The following is a 22155-nucleotide window of genomic DNA, read 5'->3' on the forward strand; positions in this document are numbered from 1 at the left end:
GAAATCCTCCACTACTGTTAACACATGCCACTGTTAAATTAACTCAAAAACTTATACATATAGATTTTACAGCTTATACATTAGACTCGTATTATTATTTAATTGTGATGAAATCCTCCACTAATGTTAACACATGGCACTGTTAAATCCAGCCACCACATTGTCACCACTACTAGCTACCTCCACTACCACCTACTCACCTTACCTCCTTTAACCTACAACATATCATAACAACAATAAATAAGGAATCAAGATAAAAAATTTACTGCATGGCAAAAAAAAAAAATCAGAGCACGAAATAATATCTTAGAAAGGTAGAAGAGAAGCTCTTCAAGTAAAAGCAACATGAGGCTCTTGAAGAAATAGATGTAATAGAGATATAACATCAAAATTCTGTTGAAAGGCAAGGAATTTTATTCAGTATTGAAATCTTTTATTGTTTCTTAACATTTATTTGAAATGTCACCCTTAAATCTTTCTCCCCCCCCCACCCCAAGGAATTTTACTCATTATTGAAAGCTTTTATTGTTTCTTAACATTTATTTGAAATGTCACCCTTAACCCCATCTCTCTCTCTCTCTCTCACATAAAAGTTGGCTAAAATGCCTCAGATGCAAGAGGCGATCGCCTCAATGCCTTGATCGCCTCTCGCCCGGTGAGGTGAGGCTCTCGCCTTTAGCACCTTGCCGCCTTACCGGGCATTGAGGCAATGGTAGGATCGTCTCAGTCGCCTCTCACCCGAGGCGACCGAGGCGATCACCTTTCACAACTATGCTGTCAACCACAAGTTTGGTATCTGATTCGATCTTGACTTGTTTGTATCCCAATCCCGCCATCCATAGCATACATGTTTTGATGGCTAGAGCCTCAATGATCTCCGAGTCTTTCACTCTTATTAAGATACTACTGCTGCAACACACAAACTTCCCCTGATCATCACGAACGACCGCCCCCATTCCGCTTTTACCTTCGTCCATAAAAACTTTCCCATCCACGTTGCACTTGACAAACCCATGCTGTGGTCACTGCCAAACCCCTCTTTGCATACTACTTCTCCCTGTCTCGCGAAGTGCACAAGTAGAACCGTCTAGTCGGAATGCTCTCCAGTCATTGATAATTTTCCTGGTATACTTGCAACACCGCTGGAGATCTTGCAAATTATCCGCCCACACAAGCTGGTATACTTCACATGCTTTTATATTATTTTCTCGTTCCGAATTAAATGCTAATATATTAATAAAGCATATCAAACCAAGTCCATCAGAGTTTCACTATATAAGCCGGATTAAAAAGGCACATGATGTCCAAAACACACGAAAAGCCTCAGCAGTCACCAACAAATGTGTATGTTGAGCTCACTCCTTCTTGCATATGGTAAAGGCAGGAATTTTCAGGTGCACCTTAATGAGCAAGTGAATTTGCTCATTCACCGTTAGATATAGCCTTATTAAATCTAAGCCTCAAGATGCTTTGAATCTCCACCTTAGGATTCTAATAACCCTAGATCTAACGGTAAATGAGCAAATTCTACATGCTTATTAAGGTGCATGTGATCAAGATTGATGGTAAAGGTGTAACAAAAATCTAGCCTACATCTAATATCTATAAATACAACTCAATCACCACTAAGTAAGAGATTTACTTTTTTTCTCTCTCTCTCTACATACATCAATTCTCTCTCTATTGATTTCTTACTCACTTAATCGTCAAAGTGTCTCCTAGAGACCGTTTTTAGCATAGGTCTACCGAACTCAGCGAGCTTGCTACTGTCAGTCTCAAGACGTGATCATTTGGTGCGGTGAGCATGGACCAACTAACACTACAAGTCATTCAATTCATCTGAATAAACTAGGAACACAACTAGCTCCACACACCCATGCAAACCGTCCTCTCGAAGCCTTTATAGTATTTCGATCTACCTTAATAGCTTTCTCTAGGGAATCTGCAACGGCAAGAATGAAATCATAATTATAGAATTGAACCGGCAAGTTTGAAAATCTAACCCAAACCATGGTACAAGCTGTAGTGGCACTAGCGGCTCCAAAATCCTCTGACCAGGGTCTAACAGTGAGATAATGGCCCTATATGATCCGTGGACCATCTTGTATCACATGTGCTCTATCTTCCATGCTAACAAATTTTAATTATTAGATGAAACCCATACCCAAATTCTAAGCAAAAAGTATCATTAGCCCTCTACTTTTCATTTTTTGATTCATTAAGCTTTTGATTTTTTTATTTAGATATATTAAGTCTTTGATCATTTATTTTTTATCCTATTAAGACGTTATTAATTTCATATCTATTTGAAATTATAAATTTTTTACCGTTTGAGTTAATATTTTTATAGTTTTCCTATAGTCACTTGAGTGGTAAATTTTTTTTTTTTTTTTGAAAAAGAAGAAAAGTACAAATGAGATGAATGACTTAACTAACTAATGATGCTCGTTTTTTTTTTTTTTGACTTACTTTTATATATAAAAATACTGATATGGGCAAATTAGCCTTTTTGTTATATTCTATCCATTGGAACTAAAATTTTATATCCAAATGTCTTTACCGTTTCAGCTTTTGTATATATATATACTTCAAATTTCAATGAACTCCGCGTGTGGGAGATGAAAAGGCAGTTAATAAATGAGTATGCTGTGAAGTTCAAATCTGAAGCTCTCCTCCATTTTCCTTTATAGACTAAATCTGAAATCTCATATTATGATTCCTAGAGATTTCATTAACATTTTGGTTTTAGCTTCTTTATTCATAGTAGCAGTAGCAGACACACAACTAACTTCAACTCACAACCACACTTCTCAATCTCACTATGGAAACAGACTTCATTCACCTTCTAAACATGTCTGGCCGGTAAGTATACTTTGCACCGAAACTCTTCTTCATTACCCTTTTCGTATCAGTTTCCATTTCTGTTTCGGTTTCCATTTCCATTCTGGGAGAATGCTCATTCTCTATTGATCTCAATTAATTTCAATTCATCAGGAAATGAAATTTGGGTGGAAATTAGTGATGGGAACAATAACTGGATTTATCGGAGCAGCATTTGGCAGTGCAGCTGGTATTGGGGGAGGCGGCATTTTTGTTCCGATGCTTAAGCTAATTATCGGGTTCGATGCCAAATCATCAATCGCCATTTCCAAATGTAAGATTTAAATTCATTGTTCGGGTGCATTACTTAATTAACACAAGTTTAGTGATGTTAATTGTGGAAAATTCAGGTATGGTGACAGGTTCGGCAGCTTCAACAGTATACTACAACTTGAACCAGAGACATCCGACTCTCGATATGCCATTAATTGACTATGATCTTGCTCTTTTATTCCAGCCAATGTTGGTTCTTGGAGTTAGCATTGGTGTTACTTTTAATGTCATTTTTTCTGAGTGGATGATTACAGTGTTACTAATTATCATCTTCATTTGTATGACCTTAATTCATTTCTTCCTTAATTTTCTAATAATTATTAGTTACTGATTTAACTCAATTGCTTCTATATTACCTGCAGTTATGTCAACAAAGGCATTCTTGAGAGCTATCAAAACTTGGAACAAAGAAACGGAAGCAAAAAAGATGGTCTGAAACTTGTCTTTTAATCTTTTCAATTTCTTACTTGTTTTTTTGCGGTGTCGGTTTGATTCTCCTTTTTGTAGATTTTTAGATTTTGATTAGAATTTCGGAAGAAAAATCAGCTAAATACCGGTTACACCATTAATTTTTTGTTTCCAATCTCTCAGGAGGATGCTGCTAGATGCTTGGAATCCAAATTTGAAGTGGTAGTTTCGAAATCTTCCTCAGAAATACTAAGCAATAAGGCAAAGGTAAGACATAATTACAGAAAATTGAAGTGTTTTAATGAGTTGAAAACTTGAAATTGATTGAAATTGTTGTTTGCAGATATCTGTAATTGAAAATGTTTACTGGAAGGGAGTTGGGCTTCTGTTTGGTGTCTGGTTTATCATACTTGCGCTGCAGATTACAAAGGTTTTTCCTATTTTATTAATTTTAAGTATTCAATTTAATTTAATTGATGTTTGCTGAAATTGATGTCCACATACATACATACTAAAACCAAAACCTATTTTGTTGCGTATTGAGAGCATGATTGAACATTTTATTTGAATTTGGTTGAGTCACGTGATAAACAACAAAAAAGATATGCAATGATATGATAGTAATATGAAGTTTTGTATTTTTGCTGGGAATTGGGTTGTGAAAATCGTGCCACCGTCTTTTCCATTGCAAATAATATACACTTGTCTTTTTGGTTACGATTAAAGGGTGAGGAAAAGGGGAGAAAAAGCTAGGCCTTTTAAACAAATTAACAATAAGTTTTTGTATCCAAGCTTTTTTGGGGGTTACATTGTGACATCTGACTATGATGCATGTGACGCACAAGAGATGGATTTTTGGAATTGGGTTGTCCAAATTCGTATGCTATTTTTGGATTTTTAGATTTGGGGTGAATTATATCCGGTTTAGATGAGGTAAGAATGTGTTTTAATGAGGTCGTGAAGACTTGAACCATCAACGGTTGGTTCAAAAGGTATCCTTTGATACTATATCATAAAATCGATTGAACTAAAAGTTTAAACTGATAGTTAAGATTCAATCATATATCTTATGTTAATCTTTGATAGAATTAACTAAATCTCATATTGAAAATAGTGAGAGTGACTGAGGCTTAGTAAGGTGCAAACCTAATGTGTTGGTCGGGTCCAAAAGGACTATATCTATGTGATTATAAAAAACGTAAAATAAAAACACTTAACTTTACACTTTCCAATATTATGACTATTAAATTTTAACAAGGTACTCCAAATTAGCCGTTAAGAATTTTAAAATGAAAATATTCAAGAATTAAAATTATTTAGAATCACATTTTTTATTTTCTAAAATCACGTGCTTTATTTCTCTACAATTTTAAAGAAACTAGTACTACAGTCAGGGGCGGACCTTGGCCCCTCTGGCCGCTGAAACCATCACAACCACGAGTAGTTTCGCCCCTGTCTCCACAAAATTTAAAATTGACCTAGGTCCTGTTAAATTCAAAATTCTAACTTTTTTTTTACTAGTTAGACCATCTCTAAATCCAAATTTTTTTTTTTGTGTTAGGCCTTCCTTAAATCCAAATTTCTAATTTTATTTGCCTGTTAACCCTTTCTTAAATTCAAATTTCTAATTTTTTTGGCTTGTTATGTCGTTCCTAAAACCAAATTTCTAAATTTATTTTGCCCTATTAGGCCTCTATAAATCTGATTTTTTCTATTAGACACAATTAATACGTAAAAATTAGTTATTGACCACTCAAATTATAACACGTATCATGTATTCACAGTTTTATTGTAGTTTGATGTGTATAATTAATTGAGTTATAACTTTTTTTATAACAAGAAAAATATCGAGGAAATTAATATATTAGGAATCTCAGAAAGATTTGTTTCTTTTTTTGAAAATATGTACTCTCTGAAATTCTTTTCATGTTTCTCTGCATTATATTCATTTGACATAATAGTTTTTCACAAAAATTAAATTTGGTTTTACTATTATTACCACAACATGTTTAACATTTATGTGCAGAATTACACAAAAACTTGTTCAGTGCAATATTGGATATTGGACTTTGCTCAGGTAAGTCACACTTATTTGTTTCATTGGCATAAATTCTTCTAAATATCTAAAAATGCACTGATTACATGTTTTTTTAATTAATTCAGGTGCCAATAACAAGTGGGTTAGCTATATATGAAACATTTAGAATTTATAAGGGAAAAAGAAAGATATCATCAAAAGGAGAGGCAGGAAGTAATTTGAGTGTGCCCAAATTGACATTTTACTGCTTATGTGGTTTATTTGCTGGCATTGCTGGAGGATTGCTTGGTCTTGGTGGAGGTTTTATTTTAGGTCCTCTTTTTCTTGAGATGGGAATCCCTCCTCAGGTATTTTCTTAATTACAATTTTATGCTCTAACCAAGTAATTAAGTTTATGTAATTTAATTAAAATATATAGGTGTCAAGTGCGACCGCCACATTTGCAATGACATTTTCTGCTTCCATGTCTGTAGTAGAATACTACCTCCTCAAACGTATCCCAATTCCATATGGTAATTAATTAGTATTTTCTATGTAGTTATTAAATTAATTAAGGAGATAATTAATTATGATTAGTTCTATACACAGCTCTCTACTTATTTGGAGTGGCGATCGTTGCCGGGATTGTTGGGCAGTATGTGGTAAAGAAAGTGATAGATATGTTAGGAAGAGCTTCTATTATTATTTTCATTTTGTCGTTGACAATTCTAATCAGTGCAATTGCATTAGGTACGTACATTATTCTTAATTAATTGTAATTAGTTAATCTTGAGTTTTTTGAGGGGTATTTGATGTGATTGTTTGTTTTGAAACGTACAGGTGGGGTTGGGATAGCAGATATGATTACAGATATTGAGCACAAGGAGTATATGGGATTTGAAAACATGTGTTCACTTTCTTAATTCATTTTTGCCTTAATACGGAGTATATAAAATTGGACCAAAGAAGATAGAATTATACATTTAAAGTTCAATCGAGAATTAATGTATATGTACTGAAATATATTAATTTATGTTTCATAGTGTAATTAATTGTTAGTTTCTGTTTATGATTTTCATCATGAGATTGATAAATAAATGCAGATAGCAGATTACTAAAATCTTCAAATCTAGAGCAGTTCCCATTACCTGGTCATATTTTATTTCGATTTTGTGCAAAACTAGTTTTTATTAGGCTTTAAACAATATAATCACATCAAACAAAATTGAAGAATTAGGAAGAATACTTTCATGACATAAATACATTTTATAGACTTTCAAGTAAAGCTTTAATTTGATTTGCCGATAAGAACGAAATAGATGTAAGAGAGTAGAAGGAATTCTGTGTTTTCTTCTTCATAGAGAAATATTTTTTTTTTCACAGGGAATGAAAATATTTTACTATAATATAATAAATGGGTCGGATCTAAGTAAGTCGGGTGCCATCAAGAGTGACCTATCCAAAATATCCAACGTCTGTCACTCACGCTTGATGGGACTAATTCTCTACCCATCCCTATAAGATTCACATGCTTGGTAAGTGTACCGTGTGATCTTCCTCTTTTCATGAATCTAAAATACATAACTTAAGTTGTTTTTCTAGAAATACTTTAGTAGGTTGTATCATTCACGACCATTAGGCAATATTCAAAATAATAAACATTAAATTAGAACTTGAGAGACCTATCATAGTACTAAGGGTATATTAATAAGATTCACGTAAAATCTGAGCGTCTTACACTGTGTTAAAGTTGAGATGTTAACTTTAACTACCATTGGTCATTATTTGTGCTCATGTGGCATGAATCACATGTTATGATATTTTCTCATTTTTAAAAGAGTTGATGCCTTTTAATTACTTATTTTTTTTGGTAGACATAAGAAAAGAAAGAAAACACAAAAAACAACCTAGCCTGGGATCAGCCTAGGAAAGCTAACCCCAATCCTATCCTCTAAAAGAAGTGAGGAAATAAAGGTAGGAGGATCAGAAAGGGTGGTAACACCTAACGTCCCCTCATGCCCAGCAGCTGCCAAGCGATCCACAATCCGGTTTTGCTCTCTGAAGATATGGCTGAACTCCAGGAACTCAAAGGAAGAGCCAAGCCCTTTAATAGCTTTGATAAGGTTTTGACTATTAAGACAAATAGCATGATTATCAGAAATCATATTAATGGCCTCCTTATTATCAGACTCCACAGAGAGCCTCTTAACACCCAGACTTCTGGCAAGCTTGACACCAGAGAGGATACCCCAAAGTTCTGCCGAGAAGGACGAGCCCAATCCCAGGTTATGGGTGAAACCAGATAACCAGGCTCCCCCTGCGTCTCTAAGAACACCTCCAGCCGCGATTCTCCCATTGTTGAGGCAGGAGCCATCCGTATTTAACTTCACCACCCCATCCTTAGGCCTATCCCAACCAATAAGGTGAATCTCTTTATTCTGGGTAGTCCTGGACAGGGAATCCCCTTTGAAGCAACCTTAGGCCTCTACATCTACTACAAGCTCCTGAGTCCGCCAAATGCCGTCTGTGTCTATCCGCATTAGTAAGCAACCTATCCTTGACTCCCAGCCATAGGAAGCTCCTAATACGGTAAGGGATTTTAAGGGCCCAAATGGAATTCCAAGAATTCGGGGAAGGGCCGGGTCTGATACTAGAAAAGGCTTCAAAGGCAGATTTGCAAGAGTAAATGCCATTATTCGTTAGGGCCCATCAATGTCTATCCTTGTCTTCCTCTTGAATACTAATCTTAACTCCTCTTATTCTAAGGAGATTATCCAGGCTAAAAAAGGACTCAAATTTAGGCCAAATCCAGTCCCCTTCAGAGTCCACCATGTCGGCAATCCTCCAATTGCGGATATTACAAGGCGGGGGGAGCTACAAACATCTATAAGCGGTTTATCTCCGATCCAGGTGTCATTCCAGAAGCTAATGGACTTGCCATTACCTACCTCCAGGCCAACCCCCAAGCAGAACTCAGCAAACACAGCGCTAAGCCCTTTCCAAAGGAAAGAGCAATTGACAACTCTTTCATTAGGGCCCCCAAAGATTTTGTCCTTTCAATACTTACCACAGAGCAAACGAACCCAAAGAGAAGAGGGGCTTTGCCACATTCTCCAGAGGAGCTTCATTAATAAGACTTTGTTATTATCCTTAGCCTGTCTAATGCCAAGACCTCCCATGCTTTTAGGCTGGCAAACCTCCTTCTATGGAACCAGGTGGATCTTCCTACCCTCTCCAGACTCACCCCAAAGGAACCGACGGTTAATTTTGTCAAGCTCATTGAGAACCGGCTCCGGCAGCTTACAGGCCTGCATGATATGATTGGGGGCCGCACAATTGACAGACTGAACTAAGGTAAGACGGCCCACCAAGGAGAGAGAATTGGCTTTCCAACTAGCACACAACCTATTAGTTTTATCCAGAGTCTCTTTAAAAGAGGCTTTGGAAACTCTATCACTGTGGAGGGGGACCCCAAGATACTTACCCAAGGATTGAGTAAGAGGAATGCCAGAAAGATCACTAAGATTTTTACAGACGCTTCTATCCATATTCTTAGAACAAAGCATCCGAGACTTATGGATATTAATCTTCTGGCCCGAAGCAGCGCAAAAGCAATTAAGGATATTCATGACCACACCAACTTGCTCCTCATTCCCTTCCACAAAGATCATCACATCATCAGCGAAGAACCGATAGGAAATAGGAGGGCAAAACTTGTTAATGGACACAGGATGGAGAATCCCCTTACTCACCGCCTCTTGAATAAGGTGAGCCAGCCTTTCCATAGCAATAACAAAAAGGAAGGGACTCATAGGATCTCCTTGACGAATACCTCTGGAAGGAGAGAACTCATCAGACATATCTCCATTTATCAAGACCTGGAAAACAGGAGAAGAAATGCACTCCTCAATCAACCTCCTCCAGTTCTCAGGAATACCAGCTCTTTTTAAGCTATCCAGAAGAAAACTCCAATTCAAGCGGTCATAAGCTTTCTCCAGATCCAGCTTGAGAGCCACGATCCCTTTCTTACCTTTCCTAATCTTCATGGAGTGAACCATCTCCTGGGCAATGACCACATTATCCATCATTTGCCTACCAGGAACAAAACTCCCCTGATTCTGGCTGATAATCTCGAGAAGGATACTCCGGAGCCTATTAGCAACAATCTTAGTGATAGCTTTATATAACACGTTGCACAGACTGATCGGCCTCATTTGTAAAAAGGAGGAAGGTTTCTCAACTTTAGGAATCAGAACCAGGAGGGTTTTATTCACCAGCCTAATACCATTGGAACCACCAAAAACACCTAAAACAAAGCTGTAAATTCCTTCCTTCACCGTGTCCCAGTGTTTCTGGTAAAAACTAGCAGGAATACCATCAATCCCTGGAGCTTTAGTAGCTCCAATACTGGAGAAGGCAAGATCAATTTCTTTCAGGTTGATAGGATGAAAAGCTTCTTTGATAGCATCCTCCTCTAACCTAGGAAAGGAAATCCCAGATTGAGCTTTGTTCAGATCCATTTCTTCCTCTTTAAAGAGGTCCTTATAGAAATCAAGGGCAAGGCGGCGAATGTCTTCCTCCTCATAAATCCAATCACCCTTGGAGTCTTTAATAGCATCGATCCTATTTCTCTGCCTCCTAATAATAGTAGAGAGGTGGAAGAATTTGGTATTCCGGTCACCGTCCTTAATCCAAGCCTTTCTAGATTTCTGAAACCAGAGGAGCTCTTCCTGTCTAAGAACCGCTTCCAACTCGTTCTGGAGAGATCTAAGATGACAATTCAGACTGTGGTCAAAACGGACCTCCAGACAGCGCTGAATACCTTCCATTCTCCTTATAAGTTTGTTTTTCCTTCGGATAATATGGCCAAAGATGTTTTTATTCCATCTCACCATATTCCTACTAAACTCCTCAGCGGCAAGGAGAACATTAGAATGGAATAAGGTAGATCACAATGATTGTCGCACCCTTGGACCCACAAGGGCACGGAGCACGCTCCAGACGTTCTCATCTTCGAAAGCCATTTTTCCTTTTTATGTTAGAGTCGCCACTAATTATTGTTACTCTGGACGTGCTTGGATGCCTTGTCTGCTTTAATTTACTCTGTGTGATCTGGTTTGGGGTAAAGATGGTGTGTGAAGAGTTTTCAGTTCGTTTTACAGTTATGTGTAGGAAAGAGACGTAATCTCACCCTATCCCGTTTGATATATTGATACTATCATGACGTTACATGTTTGCTATTATAAGATGAATACTCGTGTAATTTTTTCGTGGAGTTTTATGTTTTAGGATTGAGGATTATACATATAAATATGTCTAATTGTATTTATTAATTTAAAATTTAATTTGATTTCTCAAATATCACATATACAAAAATAAATATGAATTTTAAATAAAATTAATTGGGTATTGCTATTCACCGTCCCTTTTACTTATCACCGCCCCGTTTGACAATTTTGGCCTTCTCATTTTTTTTTACAAAAAACAGACAAATCTTTCTCTCATCCGAGCAAAACTGAAAATCTAAAAAAATGGACCCGAGAACTCCAGAAATGGACGATTTCGAAGACAAGGTAAACTTTAGAAAAAAAAATTTCCTTTTTCAATTGTTTTTGGCCTAGGCGGATGAATTTTTTTTTGTTTGAACTTGTTTTTTGGCAGGTGGGATTTTCATCCGCCCTCCTTATGGGGAGGCCAAAATCGAACTTTTCTTCGATACTTTTGTTTTTAACGCGTTTGAAGTGTATTTTTAACAATTTCTATGAATTTCATTTATTTTCAGGTGCCATTAGAAGATTGGATTGGTGACGGGATAGATGACAGTATAATAAATACATAAAGAAATTAATTTAAAGAAATGTGTTTTGCTTATTTGTTTGTTTTGTTTTTGTCTAACTTTCATGGAGATATACTATTACATTGCCTCATTTTATGCCTGTTCTTTCCAGAATTTCTGTCTATTTTTGTCTGCAATAGTGTGGGGTGTCCACCCTTTGTTTTGTCCCTAGAAATAACAATGCTAGCTCTCAGTTTTGCACTCGGTTGAAACTAGGTTGCCAACTTAGTACTGAAACCCCTAAGTCTTGTTTTGAGTAAAGCTGTCGATTTTAAAAGGTCAGGATTGCACAATTGTCTTGAGCATGCATATGAACCACTTGACTAATTTCCCATTACATGACAGACGTTTTGAATGAAACAACACCAACTTCACCCCAAATTTTGGAAAGATTTTGAGCCTAAATGCAAGAACAAAACATTACACTTTGTTCTATATTTTTCTGAGTGTTGTCCAACTCTAGTTTGAAATTCTAGAACTTGCCATGTTATGCATTTCGAGACCACATTTGAGCCTTTTCCCCGTTCTTGACATACCCCTGTTCAAGTCCCTTGGCCAGGGACGTTCTAGCTGTCAGAGTATATACATTCTCTTACTTATTTCTGTGTTTAGCTATTGCTTTAAGCAATCTCCATATTCGAATTAACCATAAGCTCATCAAAGTATGAGGATTTAGCATAAGCCTTTTGCTTATACGTGGTTGTGCTTCAAAAGGTGTCTAAATGGACATTAGCTTGGAAAGTAGTAGCTTTCTTATTCTAGTTTGAAATATTATCTTTAGAAAAAAAAAGAAAGAAAGAAAAAAGCCTCAAAGAAAAAAAAAGGAGAAAAAGAAAAAATCAGAGGCACAAAAAAAAAACAAAAACAGAAGCAAAAAGAAAAAAAATGTTTCGTTAACTTATTCATTTAAACGGAAGCCCAACTGAGTCCACTAAGGCCTAGTAGTATAGGGGGGGCGATTTATGTATAATAAATACATAAAGAAATTAATTTAATTTAAACAATTATAATTAGATTATGATTATGAATTAAATTAATTATGGGATAAATAAGTTAGGAGGTTTAATGAGATTAAATTGCTCCTATTATTATCCTATCAATAGGTTATTATTATCTTTGTAATTAAATATAATTATAGATAATAACAATAAGAATTTTATTCCGAATTAAATTCTTATTCAGTAACCTAATTCTATCTGACTAGGGTTTAGATGGAAGAGAATATATATATACCCCCCTCATGAGAATTTCGGCCAAGCCTAGTAATCCCGGGAGAGAGAAAATTCGGCCCCCTACCGTAGAGGATCGATTCTTCACCGCTCGCTTCCGTTCAATTGATTTTTCATCTCTTTCTCTTTATCCTTGATCTTGTGTTGATTTATCAGAGGCAATCTGCTTTGGTTGCTTTTATACGGTTGAGTTCTAATCATCTTTTGAATTGTGTTTTGTTTTGTGCTCGGGAACTCGGAGTAAGAGTTGTGGGCACTACGATTGCAACAGTAGATAGAACTTCGAAAGGTATTTCCTTCCATCCCTCTTTATATGAAATAACGGTTAACGGATCTTGGTTAAAGGAAATAGGTTAAAAATTTTATATTTCCGCTGCCAAACGATTACCTATTTTCGTTCAGTGGTATCAGAGCCTGCGTTAAATCCGTTATTTCATATATGAAAATTAAAAGGTTTTTCAATCAGATTGAATAAATATTTATTGTTAGGTTAATTAACAAAACTGTTTTGATTAATTAATTCTAAAGATAAATAAGTTTTAATTAATTGTTAATAAAAATTGATTATGCATATGTTCCTAATTATTTTGGTTGATAATCATTATAACAAAATCTATTAGTTTTATAGTTAGATTGATAAAAGTTAGCTTTATTGATTCTAAAGATAAAACAGAAAATCTTTAATGGATTTTCTTCTTTTCTGAAAATCGTTTTAAAACCGTTTTAAATCTGATATATATATATTATATATATCTGATATATATATATTATATTTAAAAAAAATGAACAGTAGCTCGGGTTGCGCCATGAGGTGCAACCCGAACCACTGTTATGCGGTTGCTGCCTCGCGGCAGCAATCGCATGGCGCCTGGCCGCCGCTGCCGCAAGGCAGCGGCGGACCAGACGTATGGCTGCTGTCAAACGGCAGCAGCCACGTGTTCAGGCCCGGGCTATGTTTCAGAAATTAATAGTTTTCTGTTTTGATTATCGAATAAAAGAAGTTATTTAAAAGTTTGTTTTACCTATTTGTAAATCAAAAGTGTTAAATGAATTAAATCAAAATAACCGGAATATGCATAACAAACGTTTTGTATAGTTGTATTAATCTAAAATGTAATCGTTACATTTTAATTAGATTAAATATATAAGATATATAACTGATAGAATTAAAATTGGATGAAAGTTAATTTGACAAGTTAATGTGATTAACCTAAATATTACATAAAATATTTATGTAATCAACCAATTAAATTTATTTAATTGAGTCTATGTATGTTTGGAGTTATGGACATATTTGGACCCTCTATTTAGTCTTTTGGCATTTTTGAAATAGGACTTGCGTGTCTTGCCTATCTACTATCTATTGTAATTTCTCCTCTCATCTAATTCCCTTCAAGTTAATTGAAGTTTTCTTTAGTAGTATAGAAATTAATATTGATGTAATTTCGAGGCGCCATGGAGAAGACGGAGGACCTAAAGAGAAATATATAATAGTTAGTATTTCCCTAGGGTTGGCCTTTTATTCCGTTTCTGGCTCAACAGAATAATTTAGATAATATGTCCATAACGCCAATGTATGTGTCTGATGTATGCTAAAGCAAATCAAGACTAGGTTAGATTACGAGACTTAAAATAAAAATCTCTCACTAATTAAAAGTTAAGTAAATAAGCAAGTTATTAAAATCGGTTGCCCCTCCCTAATATTATAATTCAGCCGGCAGTACTGGGGGCCTTTGGGTTGTTGAGTAAACTCAAGCTCGGGATCTTATGGTAACACCTGAATTATCGAAAATCGCTTTTTCATGAATATGGGGTAATACTTAAATTAGATTATGATAATTGGATGAGTAAACTCATGTTGTCATAAACTAATGGACAATATGGTTGGGATTAATATGAATAACATATTAGTTACTAATGTGCTTAGTAATCCAATGACCTAGGAATCACATTATTGATGTGATTGATTGTATGAATCTACCTAACAAATGAGACTAGCTTGTTGAGTAAACTCAAGGTGAAATTTCAGGAGTTAGGATCCTAGCTCACTAAAGGATTTGTGAAATTCTTCGAATTAATATGGAGGGCTATTAATTTGGCAAAATAGTGGGAGCAATTTAAAATGAATTAAAAGACTTATAATTTTAGATTGATGTACTTTAAAGCAAATGAATAACATACGTTTAGTCTTTCTCACTCTCAGGTTTAGTTAAAACACTCCTAAAATCATGACTAAAACCAATCTACAAAATATACTTACCGATAACAAGTTGAACGGTTCAAACTTCACTGACTGGTATCGCAACCTCAAAATCGTTTTGAAGTTCGATAAGATAGGGTATGTACTTGATACATCGATACCCCCTACCCCGGTTTGTGATGCTCCCATCGAAGAGATCAATGCTTACCGGAAGCATAAGGCTGATGACGATCACGCAGGATGCATCATACTTGCATCGATGACACCGGAATTGAAAAGGCAACATGAGGAGATGGATGCCTATTCCATGGTCGCGCACCTGAAAGAGTTGGTTGGGAATCAAACTCAGTGCGAACGCTACGGGATATCGAAGCAGTTATATCGATGCAGGATGCAGAGGGCACATCTGTAATGACACATTGTGTCAAGATGATTGGCCTTATTACCAAGTTTTCTAGTATTGGAGATGCGATGGATCATGAACTAACTGTAGACTTACTTCTTCAATCCCTCCCCTAGAGTTATTCACAGTTCATCATGAACTACCAGGTGAATGGCTTGCAAACCTCTCTTGAAGAGCTTGAAAATATGCTCGAGACAGTCAAGCCCAATATAAATGAAAACGAGGGAATACCGGCCCTTGCTATTGAGGGATCAAAGAAGAGGAAAGGGAACCCTCCGAATCCTATCTATCCCAAGAAGGGCAAGGGGGCCATGCTCACCAATGCGAAGGGGATGGAAGTGAAGAAGCCCAAAGGAGAGTGCCACTTTTGTGGTGAAGACGGGCATTAGAAAAGAAACTGTTTGGAGTACCTAGCCACCCTCAAGAAGGGAAAAGCCGGAACTTCGACATCTGGTATGTTCTAAATTGAAATAAATACAATTTCACAGTTTGAATCTTGGGTATTAGATACCGGATGTGGATCTCATATTTGTATGAATATGCAGGGACTAAAACGGACTAAGGAATTGAAGAAAGGAAGCATAAACTTGCGAGTAGGAAATGGAGCAAGAGTTGCCGTGCTCGCCATTGGAGATTATGCTTTGAGTTCGCCCTCTGGGCTTGTAATAGAATTAAGGAACTGTTTGTATGTTCCTAAAATGTCCAGAAACATTATTTCTATTAGCTGTCTTGTTGATGATGGCTTTAATATTTCAATAAAGAACAAACATTGCGAGTTTTATAAAGATGAGATTTTCTATTTTTCTGGAATATCACTAAATGGGATTTATGTGTTAGATGATAAAATTTATGTATTCGCAATTGATACCAAAAGACATAAGCTAGATAATTCAACTTACTTGTGGTATTGTCATTTAGGCCATATAAACAAAAGACGTATTCTTAAGCTACGTCAAGATGGGCTTATAGATTCAATTGATTCTGAATCATTGGAAACATGCGAAGCCTGTTTAAAAGGTAAAATGACAAAGACACCCTTTAGCAATAAAGGCGAGCGTGTATCAGACACTCTAGGATTAATACATTCAGATGTATACGGTCCTATGTCAGTCCAAGCAAGAGGAGGATTCAGATACTTCATAAGCTTCATAGACAACCATACCAGATATGGTTATGTTTACTTGATCAAGCACATGTCCGAAGCTTTTGAGAAATTCAAATGCTTCAAGAATGAAGTAGAAAATCAAATAGGAAAGAAAATAAAGATACTTCGATCTGATCGAGGTGGTGAATATCTTTCAGATGATTTTCTGAATTATCTAACTGAATGTGGGATATGCTCACAATGGACACCCCCTTATACACCACAACATAATGGTGTATCCGAAAGGAGGAACTGTACCCTACTAGATATGGTACGATCTATGATGAGCATAGCATTACTTCCAAAGACATTCTGGGGCTATGCCTTAGAAACTGCCCTCTTTACCCTAAATCGAGTACCAACTAAATCCGCCAGTTCCACGCCATATGAACTGTTCATTGGTAGGAAACCTACTTTCTCATTTATGAGAATATAGGGTTGTTCAACATTTGTAAAACGAATAGCATCAGATAAACTAGATTCTAAATCTGATAAATGTTTCTTCATAAGATACCCTAAGGAAACTATGGGGTATTACTTCTATCATCCAGATGATCAGAAAGTAATAGTATCCAAGCACACAACCTTCTTAGAGAAAGAGTTTCTCAAAGAAACAGAAAAGGGAAGCACGATTGAACTTGATGAAGTTCAAGAAGAAGAAACACCTGCTGAAACAACAGAGGCGGTTGAGGAACCCGAAGCAGTCCCATTAGATGAGACTCAAGCGCCACCACCTACTCGTAGATCACAAAGAGTTCATGAACTCCCAGTTAGATACGGTTTTCTAGTGGGAGATGATGATGAGTTTCCCGTGTTAGACGACGAACCCGAAAACTACGAAGAGGCTCTCACCAGTCCAGATTCTAAAGCATGGCTTGAGGCCATGAATTCTGAAATGGATTCCATGTACACTAACCAAGTGTGGACTTTGGTTGATCCACCCGAAGGGATAAAACCCATTGGGTGCAGGTGGATCTTCAAGAAGAAGACCGACATGGATGGAAAGGTTAGTACCTACAAAGCTAGGTTAGTAGCGAAAGGATATCGTCAGAAGCAAGGAATTGATTATGACGAAACTTTCTCTCCTGTAGCCATGTCCAAATCAATCAGAATAATGTTTGCTATTGCCGCTCACTATGATTACAAGATTTGGCAAATGGATGTGAAAACAGCTTTCCTAAACGAAAACCTGCTTGAGGAGGTATATATGATGCAACCTGAAGGTTTCACATCAAAGGATGCAACCAAGGTTTGCAAACTTCAGAGATCCATTTATGGACTCAAGCAAGCATCTAGAAGCTGGAACAAGCGTTTTGACGAAACCATAAAACAGTTTGGTTTCGAACAAAATTGCGAGGAAGCTTGCATTTACAAGAAAGCAAGTGGGAGCTCAATTGCATTTCTCATATTATATGTGGACGATATATTACGAATGGGAAATGACATAGCTCTACTACATTCGGTGAAAGTATGGTAATCAGGTAACTTCTCCATGAAAGACCTTGGTGAAGCAGCTTATATACTTGGTATAAAGATCTACAGAGATAGATCAAGAAGACTACTTGGTCTTTCACAGGCTACATACATTGAAAAGGTGCTAAAGCGGTTTAGCATGCTTGAATCGAAACGAGGTAACTTACCCATGGGACATGGGATAAAGTTAAGCAATCATCAATGTCCTAAAACCGAAGATGATACGAAACGCATGGCTGTAATTCCGTACGCCAGCGCAATCGGTTCGATTATATATGCTATGCTTTGCACTAGACCTGACGTAGCGTTCGCGTTGAGCATAACGAGTCGCTATCAAGGTAATCCGGGTGACGAGCATTGGAATTCCGTCAAGAACATTCTTAAGTATATGTTCCTAGTGTACGGAGAAGGGGATCTAAAAATAGAAGGATTTTCAGATGCCAGTCATCTCATGGATGAGAACGATTTTAGATCCCAATCAGGATACCTGTTTATCTTGAATGGGGGCGCGGTTAGTTGGAAGAGTTCCAAGCGGGGAAGCGTAGCTTTCTCTATGACCGAGTCAGAGTACATCGCTGCTGCGGAAGCAGTAAAGTAAGCGGTTTGGATTAAGAAGTTCATTACAGAACTTGGTGTGGTGCCTGACATTGTGAATCTCATTACTCTGTACTGTGATAACAATGGAGCCATTGCACAAGCAAAGGAACCACGGTCTCATAATGCATCCAAGCATTACCTTAAGCGATACCACCTTGTAAGAGAGATTGTTGCAAGAGGAGATGTGAGAATAGAAAGAGTACATATAGAGGACAACGTTGCAGATCCGTTGACAAAGCCCTTAACCCAGAAAGTACATGATCGTCATCTAAGTTCTACTGGGATAAGTTGTAGAAACAATTGGCTTTAGTCCAAGTGGGAGTATGTTGGGGTTTAGTGTCCTATAGACAATTGTTCCAGGATATAAACCTAATGTAAATGAATTGTTCCTTATATCATTTGTTTTAATAAGATATGGTTTCATAACTGTATAAAGGCAACCTCCTTTAAAGAACTAAATAAGTCTAATAAAAGGAAATCCCTGAGTTTATTTAAAGTGATTATAAAGTGTTCATACAAGCATGAAGTGAGGCAAAACATTATAATAAACTAATAAACTTAAAGCAACCCCAAGTCAAGTGATATGTTTTGAATAGGGATTGATATAACACTGTTGAGACTTGCATGTAATAATGTTTTCTGTCGAGACAGAGAGCTGATCTCACAAGCTTCAGATATGCAGATATCTAGACAGTTACATGGATCCAATGAATGGAGTTCATTAGGATTAGGGAGCCGACTTGAGATAACAGGATGGGTAGATTTATCCTTGTCACCTGTTCATCTCATTGGTATTAATAGGTATAAGTAATCCTAAGACTCAAAGGAATGTTAATTAGTGATTCTGGATTATGGAATGTGATACTTTGATCCTGTTGTAACACGATCCATAACAGGGATGACTCTGGGGTGTGTACGCCAGACGTTGGGTATCACAGGAAGTAATTGCAGGATAGTTATACATTGGATTGAGCATTTGTCACTCCTGATAAATGGGAGATACGTCCAAGGATCGCTTGTGGAAGACTTAACTCTAAATCCTTGCAAGGTGATAGCTTAAGACTTGAGATGCAGATTTCACTTAACCTATCTAATTGGAGTTAACTCGGCCTGTACAAGTAAAACGAACGTCTCGCTATATGTGACTTGACATTGCCCATAGTCATAAGATTCAGTTCAAGGATGTAGTTGACAAAGGATTGAATTATACTGTAACTAATACGGAAAGGTCAACGAAAGAATCAACTTGTCTTCTTATAGCTCTGGGGGAATGTTTCGGATCTGCCAATCACAGTTGGTGTACTCATTCCGTTATGCAAAGATTAAATATAATTCTGAGAAAATTAATTTAATAGTTGCATACGGCTAGAAGCAATAAGAACCTAATGGGTCACACATAAGACTTGGAACCCAAAAGAGAAACAGATGTTAATTAATTGACGGAAGCCCAACTGAGTCCACTAAGGCCCAGTAGTATAGGGGGGCGATTTATGTATAATAAATACATAAAGAAATTAATTTAATTTAAACAATTATAATTAGATTATGATTATGAATTAAATTAATTATGGGATAAATAAGTTAGGAGGTTTAATGAGATTAAATTGCTCATATTATTATCCTATCAATATGTTATTATTATCTTTGTAATTAAATATAATTATAGATAATAACAATAAGAATTTTATTCCGAATTAAATTCTTATTCAGTAACCTAATTCTATCTGACTAGGGTTTAGATGGAAGAGAATATATATATACCCCCTCATGAGAATTTCGGCCAAGCCTAGTAATCCCGGGAGAGAGAAAATTCGGCCCCCTACCGTAGAGGGTCGATTCTTCACCGCTCGCTTCCGTTCAAATGATTTTTCATCTCTTTCTCTTTATCCTTGATCTTGTGTTGATTTATTAGAGGCAATCTGCTTTGGTTGCTTTTATACGGTTGAGTTCTAATCATCTTTTGAATTATGTTTTGTTTGTGCTCGGGAACTCGGAGTAAGAGTTGTGGGCACTACGATTGCAACAGTAGATAGAACTTCGAAATGTATTTCCTTCTATCCCTCTTTATTTGAAATAACGGTTAACGGATCTTGGTTAAAGGAAATAGGTTAAAAAATTTATATTTCCGCTGCCAAACGTTTACCTATTTTCCTTCATTGGGTTGTGGAGAGGGTGAGAAATTTGATCGGTTTTTATGTGAACCCGACGGCTATTGTGACTGATCGGGAGTTGGGGTTGATGAGACCGATTAGAGAGGTTTTTCCAGATACAGCTCACTTGCTATGTACTTGACATATCAAAAAGGATGTAGAAGATAAGGTGTACATACTAATGAATAAAGATAAGGATTATGTGAAGTTATTCAAGAACGGAAAATGGAAAAAGATAATGGAAGCCCCAATAGTAGAGGAATATGAGAAAAATCTGAGCCGGATGAGGGATAGAATGAGGAGGCAACCTCATGTTGTCTCTTATGTTGAGGAGACGTGGTTAATCCACAAGGAGAAGTTTGTTGTTGCATGGACGAAGAATCTCCTACATCATGCCTAATTAAAGTAATGGCTTAATTCCTCCATCGGAACCCTCGATACAGTTTGGACGAAGGTTCACAAGAAAATTGAATCTCAATTAACTACGATCAGGTATACGTTTATTCCAATTTTTTTTACTATAGTTATTTATTTTTCATTTATTAATATGTATTTTGACTGTTAGTACTTTTTCTTCTTATTAGGTATAATCTTGAGGAGTCAAGACACCATAGAGGAGTCTTTTAGTCTGGATTTCCATTGAACTACATGACGTGTAAAGTGTCTTACCAGTGTTTAAATTGATCAATGAAGAGTATGAGTGCATGAAAGGTTTGAGTGATGAAGTGTATGAACATTGTTGTTGTATGTTGAGAACCTCTCATCAGATCCCTTGTGCATGCGAGATTAGAGCTATGGTAGATCCGGGTACCCCGATCAGTGTTGACAGTATACACATATTTTGGAAGACACTTGCCGAGCCATATGTTGAATCATATATCGATATAGTAGGTGATGGTAACTGCGGGTTCCGTGTTGTTACAGACTGTATATTCGGCAATCAAAATAGTTGGCAATTAGTTAGAGCGTGCATATCAAATGAAATTATTGCTAACCGTGCACTGTATAAGCCAATTTACTGTGACGGGATTGATTCAGCAGTCCATCAGATTAGATGGGAAGATTCAGCTTGTACCATTGCACATTAAATGCTTATTTGGGATAATTTGTATCCGATTGCTACATTGTATAATGCTGCTGTATTTTTTTTGGTACGGGAGTTGGAAGAGCTTAATGGCATGTGGTACTGTGCTACCGTTGTATGCACCCTCAACTGCTATATGACCAGAACTAGAGCTAGTTATAGCTCATTTAGGGGATTCGTACCAACACTATATTTAGCTAATACCTCCTATATTGAATTATTGGTCGAGATATTGTCATCGCAGCGTTGCAGTATGGGACTACTTGTATGCTTCTCGGAGAGTACAATGGGATAGATTGGCTAGCATCGAGGCTTTTTCGTTATTTTGTTATTGTTATTGTATTTGTATTTGTTTGTATTAATATATCTAAAGGGAGGCCGACCAAAATATAGAAGAAAAGCTCAATTCCCATCTCTCCGTAAGGGGGGTGGACGAAACTCCCGCCTGCCCCTATGACGAG

General features: G+C 36.7%; 1 protein-coding gene across 2 annotated transcripts; it reads left to right on the forward strand.

The window, feature by feature from the left end:
* Positions 1–2522: 2522 nt before the first annotated feature.
* On the forward strand, positions 2523–6647 carry LOC136221834 (sulfite exporter TauE/SafE family protein 3-like). Of its 2 annotated transcripts, XM_066009285.1 has the most exons (11): positions 2524–2862; positions 2995–3154; positions 3231–3431; positions 3516–3583; positions 3745–3828; positions 3905–3991; positions 5588–5638; positions 5725–5946; positions 6018–6111; positions 6188–6328; positions 6419–6647. In XM_066009285.1, exons 1-11 carry the CDS (start codon positions 2713–2715, stop codon positions 6499–6501), a joined length of 1341 nt encoding a protein of 446 aa, XP_065865357.1. In that variant the 5' UTR covers positions 2524–2712; the 3' UTR covers positions 6502–6647. The 2 variants fall into 2 exon arrangements, with proteins under 2 accessions (XP_065865358.1, XP_065865357.1); XM_066009286.1 differs by lacking the exon at positions 3231–3431 and having other exon boundaries at positions 2523–2862.
* Positions 6648–22155: the final 15508 nt, after the last annotated feature.

The sequence above is a fragment of the Euphorbia lathyris genome, chromosome 3, assembly GCF_963576675.1.
Source record: "Euphorbia lathyris chromosome 3, ddEupLath1.1, whole genome shotgun sequence".
NCBI lineage: Eukaryota > Viridiplantae > Streptophyta > Magnoliopsida > Malpighiales > Euphorbiaceae > Euphorbia > Euphorbia lathyris.

What these genes read in the sequence shown, in the direction of transcription:
- LOC136221834 (XM_066009285.1), top strand. Translation starts at nt 2,713, where the DNA reads ATGATTCCTAGAGATTTCATTAACATTTTGGTTTTAGCTTCTTTATTC. An exon ending in ATCAATCGCCATTTCCAAAT is followed by an intron (nt 3,155 to 3,230) that starts GTAAGATTTAAA and finishes TGGAAAATTCAG; the next exon opens with GTATGGTGACAGGTTCGGCA. An exon ending in GGATATTGGACTTTGCTCAG is followed by an intron (nt 5,639 to 5,724) that starts GTAAGTCACACT and finishes TAATTAATTCAG; the next exon opens with GTGCCAATAACAAGTGGGTT.